The sequence below is a fragment of the Idiotropiscis lumnitzeri genome, chromosome 19, assembly GCF_059441095.1.
Source record: "Idiotropiscis lumnitzeri isolate Australia: NSW breed Sydney's pygmy pipehorse chromosome 19, RoL_Ilum_1.0, whole genome shotgun sequence".
NCBI classification, from domain to species: Eukaryota; Metazoa; Chordata; class Actinopteri; order Syngnathiformes; family Syngnathidae; genus Idiotropiscis; species Idiotropiscis lumnitzeri.
This window is the reverse complement of record NC_142409.1, coordinates 8,481,595-8,507,580: the sequence shown is the minus strand read 5'-3', so window position 1 is coordinate 8,507,580 and position 25,986 is coordinate 8,481,595. Positions and strand designations below refer to the sequence as shown.

Here is a 25,986-nt window from a genome sequence, read left to right as displayed (position 1 = left end):
CAAAAAATAAACTTTATTGGTTGTCCTTACAAAATTATCTCCAAATATAATGATTTTATTATGCCGGTATATACATTGAATATTAAATCGCCAAATGTCCTTGAAAACCATCCATTAGTCGCCGATCCTGTCATCCAATTAGAGTGCAACCGACTGTGCACAATCATTTGTTGCTAGGCTGAGCAGCAAAGTAGAGCGCTATGAGGCAGTAAAGAGCCCCTCCAATGGTCAGTCCCATGGTGGTCCTGTAGAGCAGCTTGTCAACCAGACCCCCCTTCAGGTGGACCGGGACCCTGTCCGACCTCTGAAAACACATTAGAGAAGGTGAGGAAGATCCATTGGGGAGAAGAATGAACTCCTGATTATCACAAGGGCATTAATTTTTTTTAGTTTCCCGCTAGCTGAAAAACAGACACGAAAATGTAAATTCAGACCTGTTTTTATTTGTTAAAAAATAATAATAAAACACAGCCGCAAAATATAATTGCATTATTAAATAATCAAACTTAAGTACTTCAAGGGTGAATCGTCAAATTTAAGAATTTATACTGAGTCTGAAAAAATTCCATCTGTGCATTCCTAGATGAAACCATAGCAACACGCTCAAAAGCGCTCAAGGACAATGGTCAGAAACACATTGCAAGTGTACTTCACTTCACACAATTCTAGCAAGGAAACAACACCTTTTAAAATTATTTAATACAATTCTACAATAAACGTAACATGACCTACCTGATCCATCTGCAGATTAATGATGCTCTTTGGAATTAGAATATCAGTAGCTGATATTTACATCTGATACAATATTTGTGCTTCAGTTGAGCCACCAAAGTGTTTTCCAAATTGCCCCATTGGAAATAATGACAAGTGAATGAGAATGGAAAAAACCCTTAAGCGTGATTACATCCTACCTGGAAGAATCTCTGCAAATCGGGGACTTTGTTGAATGTGTCATCAATTAAATTTATTGTACTTTTTTTATTGTACTTATTTTACAGTGCAGAATTCAACACATTCAATATGGCGGACGCGCTTACGCACAAACGCGGCCGAATGTTAACAAAGATAAACTAAATTTGAATATGTAATGAATGCACTTTGAAATAACAAATTTCACAACATTTAAAATTCTGCATTTCGTTGTCAAGTCCGTTGGTGAATTGTGTGATATTTTATCTCCGCGTTACCATGCGAGTGACAATCGATGGAATCGTAGATAGATTGTGGGATATCTAGGAGCTTTTTTTTTTTTATACCAGAGAGAAAGCCCCGCTTACGCAGGGCATCAAAAAATTGATTAAAACTCTTGTTGTTCCTCCCCACGGAAATCTTTAGTAAAAGGCGAAAGATTTATACGATCTGAAGAGAAACAAGAGTGTACTGCCTCCGAACAGCAAGGCACGGGTACTTGATGTTCAGTGATAAAATTCTAACTAACGGTTTTACTCCACCGCCTCATACAACGTGCACACAACACCGCAGTTAGGAGAATCGCGTTTTCACAAGGTAAATATGATAAAAGTATGGTTTAAAAAAACACAAAACAAATAAGTATTAATCCTAAAAGAAAGATTCCAACGACGCAAAGCATGCCGGGAGATTGGTGCATTTCCGGGTTGTGTGGGTCATGCTTGCTGTCAGCTCCTCCTCCGCGCTCCTTCATCCCGTTTTAATAAAACAACAAATGAAAGTCTGACTCTTGGTGGGATTTATTTAGATTTAGAAATTAGATTAGAAAACCCTTGATCGCTCTAATTTGTCAATTTAGTGACAAATACACTTACACAGGCAGTGCATTTCTGTTAATTCCTGTTCTATGTTAAGAGTTTTAAAATAATGTTTACTGTGTTTGTCAAGACCATCAGAGCTGTAGATTGAAAAGCTGCTGATGTGAATCAAATGACACAAATTATGATTAATACTGACCAACAGTCTTTTTGGTACATTCTACTGAAGTACTGTACTGTATTCCTTCCTCGTTCTTGTTGCAACACTCTGACACTCTACAGACTAACAGATACACGAGGAGGAGGAGGAGGAGAAGTGACATGTTGAAGATGAAAAGGATATGAGTGGGTTTTCAAGGTCTTCCACATTCAAAGAAAAACTAAATTCAATGCAAAGTACTAATGATCAAATTTTTAAGTCATATAATTTTTTCCACCGCTTCAGGGCATACAAATAAAACCCTGACAAATAATCAAATAAAACTGTAAACCATGAATATATTAAACACACACCCTTCCCCCAGATAACTTGTATCCGTCGCTGTCAGAGAAGACAAATCGTTTGTGACTCATATGCAAAAAGAAGCGTTGCTGATGTGATCCTTCGCACCTTTGCTGTCTGTTGTCATGCCTGAGGAATATTTTGCAACGTGTGACAGTGTTGATATGATAAGTCAACACTCTCTAATGATTTACGAATATTGTCACATTCTCAGTTACTTTCATTCATCCTCTGTCAGACTGTCTTCATCAGAAATTAGCCGCAAAGGCAAGTTTATAGCAATATTTCGGTTGGGCATCGTTAATATTAAAATGCACTTCTTCAGACAAAGACAAGTATTGAAAAAAACATTTTTTTTAATTTCACACTTGGTGGGTGGTACTACAGAGACTGGTTTCCATATAAAATGTTGATCAAATCACACTTTGTCGCGATTTAGAATTTCCTCATTACAAATAATGGCAATAAAAATATTCCGTCCAAGAAGACACACTTTTTAGCAACCATTTAACATTCTTAGCTGTTATACATGTGTAATAATACGTTCATAATTAACACACATAACTTTAGGCTTTCCAGTGTTCATTTTTTATCATTGTGCCTTTATAGTACTACATCCTAATTTTAAATAACTTTATTTTTCGGTTTATGGGAACTTGTTTCTTATTTAGCAATTAAGGAAAAAAAATCAGAAACACTTATATACATATGCTGAGGAAATATGGTTTAGGATTTTTTTTTTTTTAAGACATCATGCTGCTCAACATTAAAAATCTAAATCAATAAAATACAATTGTTCCACCAGCAATGTTCAAAAATGTATCAAAATATAAAAACTTTTGTTTGATCTCAAGTTGAGGTCGAACGTTTAAAAGACCGGGATTTGATTTAAGCCTTCCTTTTTTTTTTTTTTTCCAAGCAAACGATACGAGTGAGATAATCGACATTCACACTCGAGCAGCTCGAGGAGCCTGACATTTCCGCCACTTCATCTTCGCCTCTGAGTCTGCTGTCTCCATGGAAACTGACGATACAGTCCAAACTCTTCCAACATATTCAGTTGCAGACCGTCTGCTAAACTCTCGGTGCTCCGGAGAGTTTCCGGCTTGAATCACCGCAGACTCCGTCTGAATTGCAGCGGGGCAAACCGCCTCGAATGAAGTCATTCCAACAAGATGCTTTATTCCGTCACCAAATATTCCCTGGAAAGGGTTCAGCTTCAGAAAACAGGTGAGCCTTGATTAGTTGTGACCTGAGCCCTGAGCAACTGTGATGTCATTTTCAGTCAACAGAGTGACAAAATGGCCACCCCTGAGATGTATAAAAAAGTGGGTGGAATTTACCACTTAACTCATATTCAATGATGAAACAAGTCACAATCACATCCAGAGAGGAGCAGAAGGAGGTTAAGCAAAGTTTGGTACCTCAGAGAGCAGCAGTCTGATGTTCCTTGGCTCTGCTGGAGGCGAGAGCCAGTTTTTTTATTTTTTATTTTGGAATTTGTGCAGAGGGAAGCAAGGCAGTTCAAAGACTGCACCGTGGCAGATTTGCAATTTGTTATACGACAGCAGTGTGCTGCGTTGTGAATGCGAATTGGGAAGGTGTGTTGGCAGAGGCGTCAGCCCCCGTTACCGTCACTGTTTCGTTGAAGTGCCAATGGCATATTATAACATTTTTATTCAAACTAGTAATACAATTCTAGTAATATTTTTTCACAACTAGTGAGCCTATTAGTACAATCTTAAAGGGGAAGTCAACCCCAACAATGTACAAAATAAAAATTTGTTCCATGCAGCCCCATTGGTTGAAACACGGCATTCTGATTAATCTTGAATTTGTGGAATATGAGTTAAGCAGTAAAATCCACCCGATTTTGCACATCTCATAGGCGGCCATTTTGACACCCCAGCTGCTCAGGGCTCAGAAATTATATATTATATTATTTAATATTTTTTGCCCAAAATATGATATCATGTAATAAATAAATAAATTAAAAAAAATAAATAAATAAATAAAAAGGAAACAAATAAAAAAATAAAAAAACAAACAAACAAACAAATAAATAAATAAATACATAAATAAAAAGGCCCAATAAGTTTTGAACAAAATCTGCACTTTCATGTTAACAAGAAAGACTCGACAGACTCTCTGTCCTTTGGATAGTATTTCCTATGTCGCCATAAAGTGTCTTTCAGTCAATGAAATCAGTCGATGAACTGCGTATGCAGCGTGCCGAACGCACCTTCAGCTCATGGTAGCACTGCACAAAACTGTGATAAATGAAAGTGATCGGCAGTGCTAGGAGCACTATTCCACTCACCACACAGAACCCGCCCAGTACGCGACCTGCCACAGTCACTGGGTACATGTCTCCATAACCCACTGTCGTCATGGAGATGATGACCCACCAGCTGGCAGCAGGGATGCTGGTATAGTCTTGGTTTCCTCCTTCCAAAAGTTGCGCCAGCGCACTGAAGATGGCCATGGCGACAAAGATGAACACCAAAAGCATGACCATTTCGCGGTAACATCGCCGCAGCGTCAAGCCGAGGGTTTGCAGGCCCAGGAAATGACGCGCCAGCTTGATCACCCAGAAGATTCTCATGATGCGCAGCACCCGCAGCGTCACGCCGGCTCGCTGAAGCTGTGAGTTCTCTCCCGTCAGGACGGTGGCGGTTACGGAGATGTAATACGGAGTGATGGCCAGCAGGTCAATGATGTTCAGAGGACGGCGCACAAACTCGCATTTGTCTCGAGACACGATGAATCGGACAATGCACTCGGCGGTGAACCAACCGATGCACACCGCCTCGATGATCCTGGGAATAACCAATAAATAAGAGAGGATGGAGATGTTTAAATCATTGCATTGTTCGCAACTTTGCTATACGGACATTTTAAAAGCAACCTTTTTGTTTTGTGTTTTTACAGTATACACACAAGAAAATCTGAAATTAGAGTTGGGCAAAAAAAAAAAAAAGAAAATATTAATCATGATTTTTTTTGGTAATAATTGAAATCACAATTATTCAAACGATCATTTTTTTGTTGTTTAAATCTAAAAAAATATTTCGATAAATCAAATTCTTTGAAACGCTATAATTACGTGCGTTCCTTTTGGACTGAACAAAATTGATAAAATGTGTTATTTTAAAATAAAAGCAAGATGTGAACAATTTCAGTACCTATTTCAAACTTGAATGAATATACTCACTATAGTTTTAGCTATTGTAAAATTATTACTACATCAACAATTTTTTAAAAAGATATTTTTACGATTACGTCAATTTTGTAATCGTAATTGAATTTCGATTAACCGCACACCTCTACTGAGCTCTACAAAACAAGAAGACTGCAGTCATAGCCATTGGCCATTTCTCGACCCGAAGAACTCACCAAGTACGATCTTCGGCAAAAATATTCTTCTCAAGAATGCCCGTCTCTTTGTTAATTGGAACCACCGAAGGACAACCGATATTATAATACTACCTGTGTTCATCCTGCGTCTCAGCAGCCTTCCAGTCTGGTAAGGTGCTCGCACACAGCATCACCATCGAAATGAGAACAAACAGCACCGACACCGAGGCCAGGATTTGTGCCGCCACCGAGGATGTGGGCTCCTCAAACGTCCTCCTCATCCTTTCCAGCCAATGATCCGGCGCTTCGTCCGAGTCTTGCGGCTCCTCTTCGGGGAAAAAGTGGACAAAGCAGTCAGACAAACGTTCATCCAGCCGCCGCTGGCAGCACAGTTGCAGGTCGGCGCTCTCGAGGCCCCAGTAGAGCATCTCGTTATAGAAGGAGAGTTCACACATGTGTGGAACAAAGCGTAACTTGCCGTGCTGCAAGTACAGCATGATGAAGCTGAAGGCCTCGGAGTGGCGGTCGAAAAAAAACTCGTTTCGGTCACGGTCGTAGTCATCACACAGTTCTAACAACTCACTTTCGGACACGCAGCGATACAGGCGGCTGAGTCTGCTCAGTGGGAGGTGCTTCATCAGCTCCACTGAGAAGGGAAATCGGCGACCGCCGACGTTCAAGGTGCAAAAACTACTTCCAAACTTCATCTTCTGTCTGAGGCAAAATCCAAACGGTGTCCTCTAGTGTTTGTTTGAAACAGGCTGTTTTCTTACGCGCTTATAAAACTATCAAAACTGTCAGATTTGTGTCCATCTCAAAGAGGAAGGATTTTCCATCCTTGCTTGATCAGCATTCTTCTATACTGCTTCAAAAAAAAGAAAAAAAAATGTTACCAAAATCTAAAGCAAATACGATACTTTATGAGGATCTGCCTATTACCCAACAGCTGTGAAATAAATGTGACAAATTAAATTAATATTTAAATTACAATTATTTTCTGGAGTCAAATTCATATTGAGGATAAAAGTCAGTCATTTTTTAAGGTAACAGGTGGGACAGAATATTTTCTAACGATATGTGATAACTGTTTTTGATTTTCTATGAAGCAAAAAAAAATAAATTCTGGGCAGAAGAGTTAGCAATAGCAGATGTCCCATATAACTGATTTCATGCACACTAGTTGCAGCCAACTATTTCTCTCCATTTTTTTTTTTAGCACACAATCAACAATCACTTCCACTCACTCAATTATTAAGCCGAGCCACAGTACAAAATGATAAAACTGAACTAAATGACCTGAACCTTAGCCTGTTCCAAACACAAAAAAAATACTAAATGAATTTAATAAATTTTGATGATGGTCATTATTTACAAACTTACCTCAAAATATCTTCACCAAAGTGAATCCTGCATTTTTTTTGTCAAACTTCTTACTCCTCTAACAGCCAAACAGATGAATTCATTCAATCTATAAGTCTGAATCCCGACAAGCTTCTTCTATCTCCTCCTCCTCCTCCCTCTGGTGGTATGAGTGTCCCATGATATTGAGAAACAAAAAAAGGTCGTTCCGAGCAGATGATTTGCCATAAATGCTTCTCAGTGACTGATGTGAGTGAGACACTTGCCCTGCAACACCTCCCTCATTCGCTTCCTTGTCCTTCTTGGGCTTCTCCTGTTCATCTTTCGTCCTCCCTCTCCCACTCATTTCTCCGCCTCGCCATCCTCCTCCCTCATCAGACATCCCTGGAATTAAGGATTGATTGATTCAAATTCGTTATTTCATGTTATTACATCAAATCATGGCAAAGATGAATCATCCATTTTATTAATAAGGAGCATGATTGACTGTGGCGAAATAGCGCCCTCTTTTGGATTTCTTGACAAACTGCAACGCGTTTTTAGTACTAACACATGCATATACTTTAAAATAAAAGTTTGAAAAAAAAAGTACACACTTTGGTCTTCTGTTACTAAGAACAAAATTCACAATTTGACAACTTTCATGTTTGTGGAATGTGAGTTGACGTGTCAGAAAAAAACGAAAAAAAATAAATGCACAATATCATCCAAGAATTATATATTCCCGGCTGGCTTTGTTTTTCCGAGTCATACAGAACATATATAAGCATCTCGCCCCCCCCCCCCCCCCACACGACTTCAAAGCTTTTGTCTCTTTATGATTTTTACATCTTTCATAATTTGCGGCTTTATTTCCCAATCACTGCGTGTCCTTCAGTGTCCGTTTTCCACGCACTTAAGTGCATGTTTAATTAAGGCAGAGAACTCCAGAGAGACTCAGTCACTGGAAGAAACCCAATAAGAGACCATTAAAGAGCATCTTCAGTCCTGGCAATTTGCAACAATCATTACGATGGAGAAAAGTTGCTCGGGAAACGCAAAGAAAAGGAGCTTTGGAAGCAATTATAAAAAGCCGTTTTCGCACTTTACGAAAGGGAGCTTTCCAAACAGGGCGAGTTTACCTCTTAGTACTTTTAACAACCTACATTTAATTGCCCCCCTGTTGTATAATGCCTTAAAAGTTGGAATGTTTGGCAGTCAGGATAACATTCTCTGTCATATCCCATTTGAGCACGATCTGATTTTCTGAATTATATTATCTGTTTCAAGGATGTTTGGTGAATCAAATGTCGTGCTTTTGTAAGAAAACAACATGAATACATTATTTCAAAACTATCTCCACCCTTAATGTGACCTATGACCTGTGGAACTTAAAGTTCATCTTCACACTAGGATGTGACTTTGTTCGGAATTAACCGATCAGATTTAAACGAAATTTAAAAGGGATTGAACACACTTGTCATTTCTGATTGCCTCCGATTGACCCCGAATAAACTTGATTTGTCACAGCCGTCTTTTTGGTTTTGTAACTTTATTCCTTTCGCTTGTAGCTTGTGGCAAGACGTGAGTGAGGTCACGTATGCCGTGATCGTGACATCTTTGATCTAGGATCATCTGGTGAAACGAGATTTTGTTACCGCTAATGTTTTAACTCAAAGAGCATTTTTTAGTGGTGCAGCTGTTAGGAAAATGCAATATAATTGTAGTTGCGTTTCAGGTTTTTTTTGCTAACACTGAATGACCATCCAATTTAAATGGTTGAAGGTGAGTGCGTTTCTCAACACAGCCACGAGTTATTTAACCTCTCAAAAAAGGATTTTGTTGCACAGATGGGTCACATTAATGGTGGGAAAGGGTTTAAAATATTTATGTTGGTCTCATTTTTCTATGTGTCACAAATCCCTCATTTCAACATAGGGGTGTGTAGACTTATTATATCCACGGTGTATTCTAATGGCTGTTAATCACTTTTTAATATGACCTCAGCTGACTTAATATTCATTTTATGTTTCAAGTAAATTAAGTATAATCATTTATTTTCATGATATTCTGATGATTTTTTAATTTATATGTTGGGTCATTGAGACAAAAGTAGTCATTTGCCGCAATCTTGTGTCGTCTATAAGAATTAAAAGTACAAACCTGATTGGGGATGATTGATTTTAATTATTTGTTGCAGAGTTTGGTACCTATCCTCCAAAAAAATGGGAGTATGTGATTTTATTGTGTATATTCGACATTTTAACTGTTTTGATTGATTCATTTTCCCCCCCCCACCAGCGATATCATCATTTGCACCCTGGGATGACCCCAAGGGGAAGTTACCGCCACCCCGCCGAGAACGGCCTCACCCTTTGCAAGTTCTCAAACAGCGAGCTAGCGGCACAAAAAGCATCCCTGAGAGAGCAGCTGGTGATGCAGCATCACCGACACGACCACGAAAGGCAGCGGCTCCTGAGGGCTCTGAAGAAGCCTAACGAGTCCAACTCGGAAAACATCATCGCGGGCGTGAATGAACAGTGGCAACAGTGGTGGGCGATCCGAGAGCAGGAGACGGCTGCCCAATTTCAAACTCAGTGGGTGGGAATGCAATGGTACATCGATGAGATGGCTGTTCATTTTTGCACTCAGTTGGAAAGCATGCATGAGCACAACGTGGACACGGTTTGCTATTTTCAAAGCGAGATGGAGTACCTGCGGTGGCACATGGAACGGGCCATCTCCGAAAAGGATGAGCTGATCCAAAACCTCAAAAAAGAAAATTCCACACTCATGGCAGAGAATAAAGAGATGTCCTCCCAGCTCGGCAAATTCAAAGCGGAGGCCCCGGAGATACGAGATACGCTAAAAGCTCTGGAAGATCAGTTGCAGGCCGAGCAGGAGGCGAAGACGATCTCCGCCATTGAGGAGATCCTTGAACAAGTGAAAAAGCTGGAGGAAAAAGCTGGAGGAATCATTTAAGACCCTCACGGTGCACAAAGAGGAGCTCGAGGTCCGCCATTTTGGCAGATGCAATTTTAATGTCATCATGGTGCTTTTTTTGAAGACATGTCAGAATTGCAGTCATCAGTAGTTGTCGATGTGTGTGATGATTTTAATAAAGCATATTTTCCAACTGAGTAATAACAGTGTTATGAATGTAAAAATAAACATCCTTATATCAAGTATGCAAATAAAAAAAAAAACAGCAACCCACAATCCAGCAGATCCTGTCTTTATTCATGACTGCAGAGAAACGGCGCTTCGGTCAGAATTAGTGAGTAGGCTCACATTATGAGTGGAATTAAAATATTGCTGAGAACACTTTTGTTTTTCCACAATACAATCTAATCCAAGACACTTTTTTTTTAAACTGCTTTTTCATAAGCTGCTACTCTGTATTTCCATGTTACCGCCCGACACCATATTTCTGACATTATCCAATCAGCAAACTAGAAATGCTGTTCCCAACCATCATGCCAACACAAATTCAGGCTCGTCAGCAAAATATAAGATACACTGCATTATTAGATACCACAGATTCCACATTATCTGTAAGATTTGTCCTCCCATCAACAACTTTTAAATAGCTTTTCATAGTGCAATGCTTTTTGTGCCTTCTGAGCATTCGAGGGACACTTCCATTAGGATCAAGAGAAAAAAATTACTAGGTATAACTAATGATTATTAATATGTTAATTAAAAGCATTATAAATTAAAGAGCTGCTACCAGCCACAACTCAATTAAAATGTTTGGCATAGGTAATATTTTCCAAGGTGATTTTAACTTTTTTGAAAGTTACTTTTTGATCAGATACTCATACTTGTACTCAAGTATCGCTACACCTCTACTCAACGGTTTTGTTTTCGACAACAAGGCTCCGCCCCCCCCCTGACTACGAATTATTTCCGCTTCCGGGTTCTTCGTCTTCGCCACAGATCTGTGGGAGAAAAGATGGCTGAGGCAGAGCCCGACAGAAGAACACTAATGTCCGATTTATGTTCGGAATTTTTGAATTTCTCCGCCAAAGACACCGCATCGGTAAGCGTTTCAATCAGCTTTCCGCTCTTGTGACGAACAGACCTTCCGCCACTTTGATCCGTTTGACCTGCCAAGCGCGTTTGTGGGATTAATTCGCTGATCACTAGGTTACCTAAAGCTAATGCTAACGTTAGCTTCTCTTAGTGATGTATACAACATCTGGATGTCAGCTGAAGCCTGTCAAAAACAGCACGTCAGTGTGTCAACCTTGACGTATACCGTGAGCACAAACTGTCGATAGAGCGCTCCCGACTAAACCGTTTAAAACAGCACAATCCAACGCATTTCGACTACTTTCTCCCTTTCTAAACAACAATCATGTTTTTTTTCCTCGCCCAATCGTCTTTTGTTTCATATCATTTCCAGCTGATGTGACTCTCGATCATCACATCTTATTTGACCATTTGTCGAAATCGTACGTCATCACTTTCCAAGGGTCCTAAATAAAAAAAAATGGTAACGTTTGAGAAAGATGGCAACGAATGAAACGATATGGTGGGAAGGGAAGGGAGTATAAACTGAGTTGATGCATGTGACAAAGAAGTGGGGGTGGAATTCACAGCATCTGCATTGCTGCTTTCCACCTCTGATGTTTTTCAAATATATTTAGTTGTTATTAAACAAGTGTTGTTGCTTTTGCTACCTGCCAATTGCATGTGAGTAGTGTGGCCTTGATAGTGACACAGCATATAGGCATCTATTTAATTTCTAATTTGATAATTTTTTTCAATTCAAGATCGTAAAATTTCAAAACATTTTTCAAGATTCCCCCCACGTCCCAGTTTAAACAATCCCTCAATTATGTAGACTGTCTTGTGAGATAGGTATCCCGAAAGACCACATCTCATCAAGTTAGAAATGCCTACAGATGCACAACCTTGCAGTCTTGCAGTTGTAATGAAATGGTGTTTTTATTTGAATCAAATATTGTTAAATAAATACAAAACATTTTTTTATTGTGTCATGACTCGGCACCAGGACTGATAACAAGAATTTGTCAAAAACAGATCTTTTCTTTCAAATCTTTTCTTCTTTTCGATATAAAATCTCAATTACAAAAACATCAAAAGCCATTTAATATTTTCTTTCTCTGACCAATTGAGCACATCAGGGTTATGTCGTTCAATATTATTGACCATTCATTCTCTTAGATCATCATAAAGACTACAATATAAAAGAAAATGAAATTATCTAATGCAGTTTGAAGTCAAAGCTGGCTTTCCTTGTCATCCTTTTTTTTGTGCAACACTTTTCATCTTCAATAGTTTTAAGTCGGAGGTGACTCATATTTTGACGGAGTCCGCTTCCTTAAAATTTTGCTGCTGACACTAGTTAGGATAAATAGAAAAGAAAATACATGGATGGATAATGAATATTTTGAGGAAACAGTGAACCTAATTCTTAGAACCAGTTCAAGTCAGCACTAATTCCGAGGTGGCGGAAACATAATTTTCCCACCAAGCATCGCTTTGTGTTGAACTGGTAGCTGTTTGTTGGCTGGTGCTGAACTAGTCACTAGGTCACCGACTCTCAACTGGTGACACAAACGAAGACTGACAGAGCTGATTAATCTCTACTCTGTAGACTCAGTCTGCATTTGGATCTGAAATGCTAAAAATGTCATTATTATTTTCAGCGGTGGTTGGCAGGAGCAAACCTTCAGGTGGAAGTCTATCGTCACTTGGCAGAAAATGTTCCCCGGATCCTTTGCTTGGGGCCCAGCGGCTGTAGTAGTCGGGAGGAGCAGAGAGAGGAGCAGAGGGAAGAACTGGCGTGTCAACTGCTCCTCTTGGCTCCCTTGGAGTGGCTGCTACTGGGCGAGGATCCAGCCGCGGGCCTCCCTCAGCTGCAGGAGAAGAATCGGCCGTCGCCGCTTTGCGGACACGTGTTCAAAGTTGGAGAGCCCACCTATTCCTGCAGGTAAAATATGTACAAGTTGTACCAGTTGTGCTTTGAGGCAACCGACACACACGCCGCAAGTTGGAACATACAAGCATTCCTGACGTGCCGCAACCACAGTTGACATGGTTGAGCTGCGGTTTCACGCAGATGTGACAATTCCGAGTCTGATTTTCGAGGTGGCTCTGTACTGACTTTAAACTTAACTCATTCACTGCCATTGACGGATATAGAAGCCAAAAAAGCACATTCGTTTTATTTTGCCTGGCACAAACAAAAAAATGATGCAATGATTTCTCCTAACTGCATGATCGACGTGTGTTGACTTTAGGGACTGTGCGGCGGACCCCACCTGTGTTTTGTGCATGCAGTGTTTCCTGGGCAGCGTTCATAAAGATCATCGATACAGAGTGAGTGACATGACATGGCATTTATTTGATCTCCTTGGTATCCAGCTCAAGCTGCTTGAAGGCTTTTGCAAATTGGACAGGTGTGTCAGCCTGAGCAGCTGCCAGACGAGAAACATGACGCCGAGCGTTCCGCTGACACTCTCTGTCACGCCTGCTGTTCATCTGTTGTGATGATGTCACAGCCGCAAGGCGTGATAGGTGTACGTGTCGGTAGGTGATATTGCAGTTTCTTGTTTTCGATGTTCACTACGGTGACTCTGTCGTCTTGTCAATCAGTAAGGTTATTAAGGCACGGGGTCAGAGGTCATCAGGGAAAAGCTAGGGGAGTATGTTTTAGGGCAATCTGCAAACTGAGGCCAGCGTCATAATGTATGGCAAATAAGAATCCCGAATGTTATGTTGGCAACAATTAATAGAATTCAAGGAGTAAATTCTAAATGCACCACATTTATTAAAAATACCAATTTTTTATTATTTTTTTTACCAGATTGTGAGCTTAATTTATTTCTCATATCTGAGTGGTCAAAGTTGAACCTGTCACCCGCACAAAGCACGACGTCGCTTGTGACAGCCACCCTGGAGCCGGCAGCTGCTTGTCTTCTGCAGGTGACCCACCTGACTGCATGTGTATGTGCCTTCAGATGACCACGTCCGGTGGCGGGGGGTTCTGTGACTGCGGCGACACTGAAGCCTGGAAGAAGGGTCCTTACTGCCAGAAACATACACCGACCACCAACAAAGACTCAGAGGAGGTGTGGAAGCCACTATTTTCCTCACGAGTACCTACAAAAGCATTACAAGGGTCATTCCAAACTGCAGCATTTTGTATAAACCGACATGAAACCAATAAATAGTTTTCTCACCTTGTGTCTTGGGGAGATGGACGGTGTTTAATTATTTAACATCTCTTTGCGCTCCCCCAGGATCCTGCAGCCCAGCTACCGCCTGACATGGTTGTCCGCAGTTACAACATTTTTTCCATCATCTTGAAGTATGCTGTGGATATGCTTACGTGGACGCAAGAAGATCAGCTTCCCGCAGGCCTAGAACCTCCGTATGTATCTTGCAATCTCACTGCAATCTTGCTTTCCTAACTGAGGGAGTTTCACTTAACTTTTGTTAGTGTTTCATTTTTAATTTTTTTTTTTTTTTATCCTCTCCCTTTTGTGGGTTGCCCATCTGTGCGCAGTGAAAGAGGAGACAATTACTACTGCATGCTGTTCAATGACGAAGTCCACACCTATGAACAGGTGATCTACACCCTGCAGAAGGCGGTCAACTGCAGCCAGAAAGAAGCCGTCAGCTTCGCCACCACTGTGGATAGAGACGTCAGTGTTGCTGTTTGTTTACCTTCGAGCTGCTTGTTCATTGCTAACACGCCCTCGGAACTGAAATCAACCCAACTTTTAATTACAGGGGAGCATCACAAAGTCATTTAAAACTCATTTAATCCCAGACATTTTCACGAGAGGAAACCCCTTAATCCCAGCGTTTTTTGGGATTTTGAAAAAAAAAAAAAAAGGCTATGACGTATAAATACGTCTTTGGGAGGGGGGGCTAGGTTTTTGAAAAGTTATATGTATGTCTGATGGATTCAATGAGTTAAAATGGCAATTAGGCAATAATGAGCGTACTAAATTGCGTCCACTCTGATTTAATCAGTGCTGAAATATATTTTGTGTTCATTTACAGGGCAGGAAGTCCGTTCGATATGGAGACTTTCAGTTATGTGAGCAAGCCAAGACTGTTATAGTGGTAAGCTTGTCTTATTTATTTACACATACTTACCTGACAATAAACCTATCACTTATCACGCTTGAATACTTGCCAACTTTGTCCGCAGAGGAACACCAGCCGCCAGTCGAAGCCTCTCAGAGTGGAGGTGATGCACTCATCGGTTGTCGCTCATCAGTGTTTTGCTCTGAAAGCTCTCAGTTGGTTGGGACAAATCATTCAATACTCAGGTATGTCTTGATTTAAACACAAATGTTTTTATCTGTTGGGAGTAAACAAATGTGTTGCTTTGTGTGCTCGGGCGCATTTGTTTGTGTTTTTATTTCAGACGGCCTGAAGAGGATACTGTGTCAGGTGGGACTTGAGGAAGGTCCAGAAGGAGAAAACTCATCACTTGTTGACCGCTTGATGCTCAACGACTCCAAGATGTGGAAAGGTGTCGTTTTATTTTATTTTTCACAGTAATATTGAACATTTTCTCACTGGAGTATAAATCAGCCGGGAGCCTCCTCGCTGCTGTCACATGAACTTGCAACAGTTATTGCTTCATTCCTAAGTACAGTTTTGATAACTGTTGTTGTTTTTCACCCCCTGTGAAGGAGCAAGGAACATCTACCACCAGTTGTTGATGAACAGCCTCCTTATGGACTTCAAGTACAAGAAAGTTTTTGCAATCCAGTTTGCCAAGGTAATCCATACCCGGTTCCAAAATAACTTGTTTGGAGTAAACATGCTGTCAAATAAGTTCAGTGCTATCTCGGAAGCTGTAAAAAAAACAAATTGTCTCAATTTTAGAACTACAGACGCCTCCAGACAGATTTCATGGAAGATGACCATGAGAGGGTGGTGTCGGTGACCTCACTGTCTGTCCAGCTGTTCACCGTGCCAACAATGGTGAGTTATCTCCAAAGCTATAGTCCTAAAAAAATTATTATTTAAAAAAAAAAAGTGTCCTTGCTTCAAGCTGTGCAAACCCGATGCTTATTACACATATATAACTGATTGTCTCCTAATCAAGTGTTTTGCACCGTTTGCAAGTTCGTAATAGATTACAATTATGTGTCATAGTTTAACAAGTGCCTTTGTGTGATGTGTTCCAGGCCCGGATGTTGATGGTGAAGGAGAACCTGATGACCACCATCATCAGGACATTTGTGGATCATCTCCGTCACAGAGATCTCCAAGGGCGCTTTCAGTTTGACCGCTACACCGCCCAGCAGGCCTTCAAATTTGGACGAGTCCAGAGCCTCATTGGCGACCTCAAGTACCTACTTTATTACATACACGCCATTTACTGAATGACTGGATTGATTATCTGTCTGGTCTTTGTACTGCACACTGTTATATGGCTATGTCTGCTCAAAAACAAAAAAACAAAATAAAAAACGACACCACTGAAACTGTTTTGAAATTTTTCCAGGTATGTCTTAATCAGTCGACCCTCTCAATGGAGTGACGAGCTCAGAGAGAAGTTTCTAGAAGGTCTGGATGCTTTTCTGGAGCTCCTAAAGTGCATGCAGGTAATAGAGATACAACTGTGGAGACGCACGCACAGAATGCAGGAAATAAAAAAAGAAAAAAAAAAAATCCCGTCTGTCTTTCCAGGGCATGGATCCGGTCGTTCGGCAAGTGGGGCAACATATCGAGATGGAACCCGAGTGGGAGGCGGCATTCACCCTGCAGATGAAATTAACGCATATCATATCGATGATCCTGGAGTGGTGCTCCACTGATGTGAGGCATTATATATTCAGCATGTCATTCCCTCAATTTTTTTCTGTATTAACCATGAACGTTTCTTCCCTCATCACACGGCAGGAGCGTGTGCTGATCGAGGCCTACAGGAAGTGTTTGAGTGCAGTCAGTCATTGTCACAGCGGCCTTCCGGATGGTGAACAGCCAATAAGCTTGAGTCTGTCCGGTCACTGTGTGGAGACATTTATGTACCGAGTGTCTCAGGACAAAGTGTCCATCCACCTGCCTGTCTGCAGACTACTTGCAGGTAAAAGCACACATGACTTCCGAGATTTATCTCATGATGTCCGTCTCGAGGATGCCTTTGCTTTTTCCGTAGCGACATAGTAATTCATTGACATAATACACCTCTTTGTTGAGTCTGAAGGAGGAAATAAATGCTGAAATTCAGAAAGATAAAAAAACTCAATTTGAAGGCGGTAAAATGCTTTTCCCTCGCTCCATGAAAGCTGCACGTATTTTTCCTTTCAATATTTTACGCCAAGATTCTTATTCTGATACGCCGTCCTTCCCCAGGTCTCCATGTTCTCCTCAGCAGGACAGACGTTGCAGCTCGCCTCCCTGAACAACTCCCACTGGTAGGTAGCACTTTTTTTTTGTGCATGTAACCGTTGAACATGTGAGTTTGATCACTTTCTGGCTCAGCTCTAATTTATCGTTGGTGTCTTTTTGCTCGCAGGGGGAACTCAGCCCGCCACTTTTGATTGAACTTCCCCTGCGATGCTTGGTGCTTTGTGCTCAAGTGCTGGCTGGGATGTGGAGAAGGAACGGCTTCTCCCTAATAAACCAGGTGAGCTAAGATTTTTGTCTTCAGCATTGGTTTGACTGTTTTTTTTTTTCTAATAAATTTCTTTTTGCTCTTAGATTTTTTATTACCACAATGTCAAGTGCCGAGTGGAGATGTTCGACAAAGATGTTATTATGCTGCAGGTACAAACCAACTGGAATGATTCCACTTGACAAACACAGAATGCTGTTTTTTTTTGTTTTTGTTTTTCTTAGTTGATGTTTTCTTTTTTTTGCAGGCCGGTGCCTCCATGATGGATCCAAACCACTTCCTGATGATCGTTCTTAATCGTTTTGAGCTTTTCCACATATTTCGGTTCGCAGACTTCCGAAAGCGATACCGACCGACCAATAAGGTTCGTTTTGGATTTACACACTCTTGTTTTCACTTGTTTTTGCTGACTTAAACCCCAAATTTCTTACTCAGGAATTGGTCCAGCAGAACAACACCTTGATTGAAGAGATGCTCCACTTAATCATCACTGTGATCGGTGCGTTTTTTTTTTTTTCTTCTTCCATTTGTTCATTTTTTAAAAAATTGTATTCATGAATCAATTGTGAATTTGGTCTCATATGATTTGTATGTTTGCTGGTCAGGTGAACGTTACGTGTCAGGCGTCGGCCAGGTGGAGCCGTTTGACGAGGTTCGAAGGGAGATCATCCACCAGTTGTCAATCAGACCTATGGCTCATAGTGAGCTGGTGAAGGCTCTTCCAGAGAATGTAAGACGCTTTTACCTTTCTCTCTCCGCATTTCCAGACAGAATACTTTTAAAAATCAACTTTTTAGCTGTTAGCGGCAGGGCTGGCTCACTCTGCTACGCTAATTTTTTATTATTTTTTTTGCCTTGCTGCTGGGTACCTCTTTAATAAAAAAAAAAAATAGATTATAGATCCATATAGACTGTTAAATGTTTTCTTTTCTTCAGGGAAACAAGGAGACTGGTCTCGAGCGTGTCATTGACAGTGTTGCTTCGTTCAAGTTAGTGTCTTTATCTCATTTTAATTTCAAGTCCAGCACAGTGGAAATGAAATACGCCACCGAGTTTGAAAACAATCCTCATTTACAGGAAGCCAGGTGTGACAGGCCGGGGTCTTTATGAACTGCGTCCTGAGTGGAACAAGCACTTCAACCTTTACTTTTACCACTACAGCAGAGCTGACCAATCCAAGGTACAAAAATTGCTCCAGTTACATTTCGTTGAGATATTTTGTCCAAGGGTTGTTTTGACGCCACATTTGGATGTGTGTGCAGGCTGAAGAGGCTCAGAGGAAGCTGAGGAGACAAAGCGGAGAAGACCCAGGTGATTCCTAGCGAAGAACATATTTGTAAAAAAAAAAAATATTTGCATTCGTTTGCATGATCCTTCACGCAACGTCTGCTTGTGTGCCGCGCAGCCCTCGCCCCGCCCGTCCCTCCCTCGCTATGCCCCCTCTTTGCTAGCCTGGTGAATCTTCTGCAGTGTGACGTGCTGCTGACTGTGGAGGGTGCCGTGCTGCAGTGGGCTATGGAGCCGCGGGGGGGAGGCTGGACCGAGTCCATGCTGCAGAGGGTGAGAGCCGCTGCAAATTGGTTGTGCAGCGTAATCATGCTCATGTGGGGAAATTTGACAAATTTGATGAGCTGAAGGTTTTGTTTGTGCGGATGCTGTCTAGGTGCTGCATTTGGTCGGCATGGCTCTGCTGGAAGAGCAGCAACAGCTGGAAAACGGCAATGGCGAGGATGACATCACCTTCAACTATACCGCCAAAATCACACGTCAGTGCACACGGTTAATGACATGTTATTTGCGTGCATGGAATGCAAATTGTGTGTTTAATTTTTAGGTCCAGGCGACGCTCCGAGTACATCCGGAAGTGTTCTTGCTTTGCTGGAGAGTCTACAGAATGCTCCTCACCTAGAAGTTCATAAAGACATGATCACCTGGATCTTAAAGGTGCAATATGTTGACTGAGCGTTATTTTGGCCCACACCTGAACCCGCGTTTCCGCCGAATTTATTTGAATTATTATTTTGATTTACAGATGGTGGCAAATATCAAGACCATTAGGGAACGTTCCTCCTCAACCGCCACTGTTACCGTCAGCCCAGGACACGGACCGGAAGAGGTCAGGATCAAATTGCTTTCGCCGTTTAAAGACGCTGGATAGTTGACAAGCGTGGTTGTTGTCTCGCTGCAGACGATACGGGATAAAGACAAAGCGGAGAGGAAGAGGAAGGCTGAGATGGCTCGGCTGCGGAGGGAGAAGATCATGGCTCAGATGTCGGAGATGCAGAAACATTTCATCAATGAGAACAAAGAACTTTTCCAGCAAAGTTTAGAAGAGCTTGAGGCGTCCACGTCTGGCGATGCAGAGCACAGGTGCACTCATGTGGATGTTGGTGCCCGGACGTATATGTTACTCACACAAAATATGGGCTTCCAGTTGGAAATTTCTCTCTTGGCTTTTTTTTCAGTCCCTCCAGCTCGGAGCCATCCTGCCACGCTCAGGTCTGCGTCGGCCCCACAAGAGTGGCGAGAGGCGCCGAGCGGCGTCAGCTGGTGACTTGCATCCTTTGTCAGGAGGAGCAGGAGGTCAAATGTCACGGCAGGGCAATGGTGTTGGCAGCTTTTGTCCAGAGGTCCACCGTTTTGTCCAAAAAACGCTGCCGTGCTTTGCCCAATGCAGGTGTGCTTGACTGCGACAACTTTTTTTTAGACAGCAGCGTATTGATGATTTATTATTTTATTTTATTATTCTTTTTATTTTTTTTAGAACGGCATGACCCTTTGTTTATTCATCCTGACCTTTCAATGGGTATTCACACCACCAGCTGTGGACACATCATGCATGCCACCTGCTGGCAGAGGTGAGAACTACAAATACAGACCCCAAGTTTAATTTAGGTTAAATGATTTGTTTTGAAAAAAAAAAAAAAAAAAAAAAAAAGCAGATTTCATCCGCAGCTCTTGTCCCACCCCGGCAACAGTGAAAAAAAAAAAAATTAAGTCATTTTTGTGTTCAGGTACTTTGAGGCCGTGCAGCTGAAGGAGCAGAGAAGGCAGCAGCGTTTGCGAGGGCACACCAGCTACGATGTGGAGAACGGAGAGTTTCTTTGTCCTCTGTGCGAGTGTCTAAGCAACACGGTCATCCCGCTGCTGCCGCATACACAAACGCCCGACCGAAGGTTTGCCTACGCATGTTACACGTTACATTAAAGAATTAAAATGATTTTTCAAAATGTACGGAATAATCCGGATCGTATTCTTCCATTTGTCTTTAAGTGTTGATCACCCAAGTCTGTCCGTTTGGCTGAAGACAACCAACGAGGAGATTGCAGCGCTACACTATGCCCATCGAAAACCTTCGAGCGGTCCGTCCTGTCATGTCAAGCGCAGTCGATTCCGTTTGTGTTGCTGTAAGCGTGCGTTGACATCTGTGTCGGATTTCATTTCCAGATGCAACGGAAGAGGCGGAACCACCAGTTCCCGAAGGATTCCGACTTGATTTCACTCCACTGTGAGCGAGCGTGTATATTTTGTCATCTGACTCGATCAATACTTGCCCCAGGTTGACGTGAACTATTTCCATCCATTATTCCCGTTTGCACGCTCCCCATTAGAAACCCGTTTTCCAGCAGCATCATTGAGATGATCACTACGTTCAGTATGTCAACCTACAAGGTGGGTTTGAAAGCGAACCCGAATGAGCAGGACCACAGAGTGCCTGTGCTGAGTTGGTCCACTTGCGCGTACACCATCCAAGCAATAGGTACACACACACACACACACACACACACACACACCCCCACACACACTCAATAAGTCAGATCCAGTCTGCGATCACCGCTATGCTTCTACTTCCAGAGCGTCTCCTGATGGATGAGGAGAAGCCTTTATTTGGAAGTTTACCGTGCAGACAGGTAATGGTACCTCTTAAGACCATTTATGAGCCTCATCTTTTATATTAACCACTCCCGAGCTTGCCCTCTCAGAATTTATCGTAAGGTTGCCGAGAGTGTGAACCACATTTTTTTTTTCCTTTGATGGCTGCGGTCTGTCTTGCCCTTGTAGATCGCATAAATTCAGCAACATTTACCAGGCGAAAGCAAATTGAAGAGAGAGGACTCTGCACTAGAGTGCAGATGTCCAAATTTAATCATGACGTCTAACATCACAATAATGTTGATTTGTTTTATGCTCTTATTAGTGCTGCCAAGTGATTTTTTTAATTAATTAATCACAATAAATTTCCATGATTAATTCTAATTAATAATCATATTTTTCAACTACTATTTTTAGTGAAGCTTGTAACAAATATTTACTATAATAATATCTTGGAATTAATGCAAATATGAAGTATATTTAATTCAAAGACTGTACTAGTAGCTTTCTTTGATTCTATGATCACATGCGGTCTGCTAAACGTTTTAATCAGGCCCGCCGAACTTGAAAAAAAAATTAGATAAGTAAACCTTGTTCATGTTTTATTTTCCCTGTAATTCGGATGTGTCCCCACTAGGAGGCGCACTCTAAGACAGATATTTTGTTATAATGCGATTGTTCATTTTCATTTAAAATTAAAGCATATATATCTCTTTATACTATATGTATTTTTTTTTAATAAGAAGTGAGGTTACCAAAACACTCCATCCATGTCCAGCTGGTCCGGCCCCTCTGTGAAATTTTAAAACCCATTGTGGCCGCCCCAATCAAAAAGTTTGCCCACCCCTGATCTAAACTAGACTAAATCTCAAGTCTTTGTTGAAACATGCTAGCGAGGTCAGTGACGTAACGGTTCTGTTACAGGACGACTGCTTGAGCTCCATCACCAGGTTCAGTTCGGCTTGCTGGACTTCCGCCTCGTTGCATGCGGTGCATACGCACTTCATCAGATTGTTTGCAGGTACACACAGCTTTGCTGACTGCGTGTGTTACACTCACCAAAAAAAACAAAAAAAACAAGTGACAACTTTCTTTTATAGCTCTGCTTCCAGACTCTCAGGTAGAAAACACTCCAAGCATCCTGGATATTGACATGTTCCACCTTTTGGTGAGTTTGATCAAATTCAGGTCCACTTTATATTCATTCTTTACACTCGATGGCAAGGCCCAAGTAATTGTTTGCTGACATTCGCTATTTGTGCTCATGACAGGTTTACAGCGTGTTGTCCTACACGTCCGTTCACAGTTTGGACCAGTCAGGACGGCATGCGATGGACTCGGCTCACATCCACCTCCTTCATTTGATTACTGTTGCTCACCTGGTTCAAGTCCTGCTCACTTCGAACATGGGTACTGCGTACACCTCACAGAACAAGTTTTTAAATCCTGTTATGTTTTCATGCGTCTTTATTTATGTGTTGGGTCTGTTTGTAGAAGAGTTGTGTATGGAGCAGGACAGCAAGGGATCAGAGGAGGAGGAGCTCACGTGTCAGTTGTATAACACATTGAGGAAACACCTGGGCAGGTGAGGTCATCGTTGCTGAAAATTAGCAAATGCATGGTGAACCACCGCCAGATTGCAATTTAAAATTTTTTTTTTAGTGTTTTTACAGAACAGAGGCAAGTCCAGTTTGCACGCATGTTGGTGTGTTTAGTTGAATATTTTATAGTTAAGTTTTTGCGTGGGATTGTGGCGTACAAAAGAAAATATTTCCCGTAAAATGCAAAATGATCACAAATGTAAGATTTTAAAATTGAAAGTGCCGGCTTTCACGCTTGAGTTTTTATCATAATAACGTTTCTGTTTCTGCAACTCTGTGTGTATTCACAGTGTTTTACCTGAAGTTGCATCCTGGCAGCTGTGGCGTTGCGTGAAAGCTGGCGTCTCGCCGTTCCTGCGATGTGCTGCACTCTTCTTTCACTACCTAAACTCTACAGCGCCACCAACGGACTTGCTGGGTAATAGCACAATATTTCAAAATTTGTGTGTTACTGTTCTCTGAAGACAGATTCAATAGCAGGCCACACATCACAAAATTATGATAAAAAACGTGTACAATGTATGTGTGTTGTAGGTACAGGACCTGGCCAGTGGGAGGCGCTGTGTAGCTACCTCAGTCTGCCTTCCAACCTGCTGCAACTCTACCAGAGCCAACAAACTCTTTTCGAGCCTCTCATACACAGGTAGCGATTAATATCCATTCTTATGTTTTCTCATAAAACATATTCAGGCCCCGCCTCCTCACCCGACTCCTTCACTCCCGACTCCTTCACTCCCCCCTTTTTCCCCTTTCCTGAACCTTCAAAGCCAACCGAAATATTCAACTTAAACAAAGTGTGGAAGCCCAAGAGTATTTACTTTATGGAGGGCAGTAAAGTACTTGTAGTAAGATCGATTTGAAATAAAATTTTACGAACAATAGGTGAATAAAGTCAAGCAAGGAATGAGGGGTTAACTTGTGTGTGTGTGTGTGCAGTTGGTGTTGCCATTCATCCGTCAGACCGACATTGCAAGAGGGCGGAGTCACCAGGTTCCCGCGAGAGTCGAACCAACTGATCGATCTGCCTGAAGATTACAGCGTCCTTATCAACCAGGCATCGAGCTTTACGTCAGTACACAAAACGTGCATATTCATACACGTAAATGGCAACATGTGCGCAATGTTGTTTTAATTTCCCCAGGTGCCCTCGGTCAGGAGGAGACAAGTCGCGCGCTCCCACTCTGTGTCTGGTGTGCGGCGCCATGCTGTGCTCGCAGAGTTACTGCTGTCAAACCGAAGTGGACGGCGAGGATGTCGGCGCCTGCACCGCCCACACTTTCACCTGCGGCGCAGGCCTCGGCCTCTTCCTCAGGTAAGGCGCGTCTCATCACTGCTGATATTTTGGCCTGGATGAAATACATCACAATATGTCTGCGTGATTCTTTTCAGGGTTAGAGAGAGTCAGGTGTTGTTCGTGGCCGGTAAAACAAAGGGCTGCTTCTATCCTCCTCCGTACCTGGACGATTACGGCGAGACTGACCAGGGCCTCAAGTAAGGATTAACAGAGCACATTGTATTATAAAAGCAGGGGAGAAGCTTCATTTAGTCAGGCCTTAGCCTTACTCCATATATTAAAAAAAAGTCTAAAATTAATACTAAAACTAATATTAAAAAAAAAAAAAAAAAAGCTAGCAAACCCACTACTAAAAAATCCCCAAATTTGTCCAACTGTTGTCAAATGGATTTTTGAAGTCGCGTGCCCGTTTGTTACAGGCGGGGGAACCCACTCCATCTCTGCGTGGATCGTTACAGGAAGATCGAACGTCTATGGCGTCAGCACGGCATCGCCGAGGTCATAGGTCATGCTCAAGAGGCCAATCAGTCGCTGGTGGCCATTGACTGGCAACACCTGTGATGTCGTGATTGGAAAGCAGAATCAGCCGCCCCCCCCTCCCTTTTTTTTTTCTTTTGTTCGTTCTCCTGCTTCACGGCCATTGAGCTTGCTTGCCGCTCAGTGATGACCTCAGATCAGCTTTCAGGGATTTTCTTTTTGTCTCCACTTATCAAAGAGACAAACGTGACAGCAAAAAAAATAAAAAATGAAACACATCAGCCTATGATGGTTGTAACTTGTTAGTCTGCATCTGATTGGCTCTGAATTTGATCAGCGTAAATGACGTCTGAATTTGAAAGCCTTCACCTCTCAGACTGAAAATGTGAACAAGTAGCAGGGCATTCACGTTTTTTTTTGTTTTTTATCAGACTCAGTTGAGAGACGGGCTATGAAGGACTTCTACAACATATCAAGTCGCTTATCAGCATTTTCTTATCAGCTGATGCTCGTGATACGCTTTTTACGTTTTTTTAATTATTTTTTTTGCCTCGTGTGTTTGCTTGCCGAGAGAGCCTTGCGGTGTGACCTCCTTTTACACTGCTCATTGCTTCATCTTTTCCAAGGTCTGGGACTTGCGAGATTTTCCATCTGAGTGCATTTTTTTTTTTGAAAAGTGGAAAGCAGCGTTTTATTTACTGTATTCTCTCATTTCTTTGTCAAAAAGCAGATTTTGTGTCACAATGTGATGGATTATTATTATTTTTTTGGGATAGTTTCTTCGCATCTGCACAGCATGTTGCCAAGTCGCTCTCTGGCTTCATTTATCAAATCTTGACTTGTCAATATGTGAATTCTTGTATAAATTAGTATACTATGTACAAAATTGTATAAGAATAGCTAACAATAAAAAAAAATGAATTGAGGCAGGTTTGGAGGTATTCTTGTGAGCTCAGTGCATGAAAATAAAATAGCACACTTGTCCAATCCTAGTATGACAAAAAGTCAACCCAAATGTAAAAAAAAAAAGAAAAAAAAAGGCCGTTCAAAATTTCAATTAATTGTAACTGAAATTCACTCCTGATTTTTTTTTTTTTCCAATATTTTAATTTTCGACAACAGAGGCAATCACTGCCTTCACGTCATACAAGATTGTCAGCAAATGAACAGATTCAAAGACGACCGAATAGTGGGACTGA

General features: G+C 41.6%; 2 protein-coding genes, 1 non-coding gene and 1 pseudogene across 4 annotated transcripts; 2 read left to right on the top strand and 2 right to left on the bottom strand.

Annotated features, from left to right (window-relative positions):
* Nucleotides 1–1,265: 1,265 nt before the first annotated feature.
* LOC148318349 (U5 spliceosomal RNA) lies at nt 1,266–1,379 on the bottom strand. Its single transcript, XR_015839970.1, has one exon. It is a non-coding gene; the product is annotated as a U5 spliceosomal RNA (small nuclear RNA).
* A 1,234-nt stretch (nt 1,380–2,613) lies between these two features.
* Nucleotides 2,614–9,932, bottom strand: LOC148318348 (voltage-gated potassium channel regulatory subunit KCNG3-like). Of its 2 annotated transcripts, none has more exons than XM_088283597.1 (4): nt 9,640–9,932; nt 6,967–7,329; nt 5,719–6,451; nt 2,614–5,048 (listed from the first exon to the last, which is right to left on the bottom strand). In XM_088283597.1, the coding sequence occupies exons 3-4, from the start codon at nt 6,291–6,293 to the stop codon at nt 4,421–4,423; spliced, it is 1,203 nt and encodes a 400-aa protein (XP_088139723.1). In that variant the 5' UTR covers nt 6,294–6,451; nt 6,967–7,329; nt 9,640–9,932; the 3' UTR covers nt 2,614–4,420. The 2 variants fall into 2 exon arrangements, with proteins under 2 accessions (XP_088139723.1, XP_088139724.1); XM_088283598.1 differs by having other exon boundaries at nt 5,719–6,448.
* Nucleotides 7,958–10,018, top strand: LOC148318347 (uncharacterized; annotated as a pseudogene).
* Nucleotides 10,019–10,858: 840 nt separating this feature from the next.
* Nucleotides 10,859–25,713, top strand: ubr2 (ubiquitin protein ligase E3 component n-recognin 2). The gene is made up of 46 exons (XM_088283066.1): nt 10,859–10,966; nt 12,603–12,886; nt 13,197–13,275; nt 13,917–14,027; nt 14,199–14,329; nt 14,465–14,603; nt 14,968–15,030; nt 15,119–15,239; nt 15,338–15,445; nt 15,609–15,697; nt 15,805–15,903; nt 16,110–16,273; nt 16,430–16,529; nt 16,615–16,743; nt 16,828–17,011; nt 17,281–17,342; nt 17,444–17,554; nt 17,629–17,694; nt 17,790–17,906; nt 17,978–18,041; nt 18,148–18,272; nt 18,479–18,531; nt 18,620–18,722; nt 18,805–18,853; nt 18,948–19,102; nt 19,206–19,308; nt 19,377–19,486; nt 19,575–19,658; nt 19,731–19,912; nt 20,008–20,219; nt 20,307–20,400; nt 20,557–20,718; nt 20,816–20,904; nt 20,990–21,050; nt 21,154–21,302; nt 21,398–21,453; nt 22,340–22,436; nt 22,516–22,583; nt 22,687–22,825; nt 22,910–23,000; nt 23,307–23,434; nt 23,551–23,659; nt 23,953–24,084; nt 24,158–24,328; nt 24,406–24,507; nt 24,730–25,713. The coding sequence occupies exons 1-46, from the start codon at nt 10,880–10,882 to the stop codon at nt 24,869–24,871; spliced, it is 5,274 nt and encodes a 1,757-aa protein (XP_088139192.1). The 5' UTR covers nt 10,859–10,879; the 3' UTR covers nt 24,872–25,713.
* The last annotated feature ends 273 nt before the right edge of the window (nt 25,714–25,986 follow it).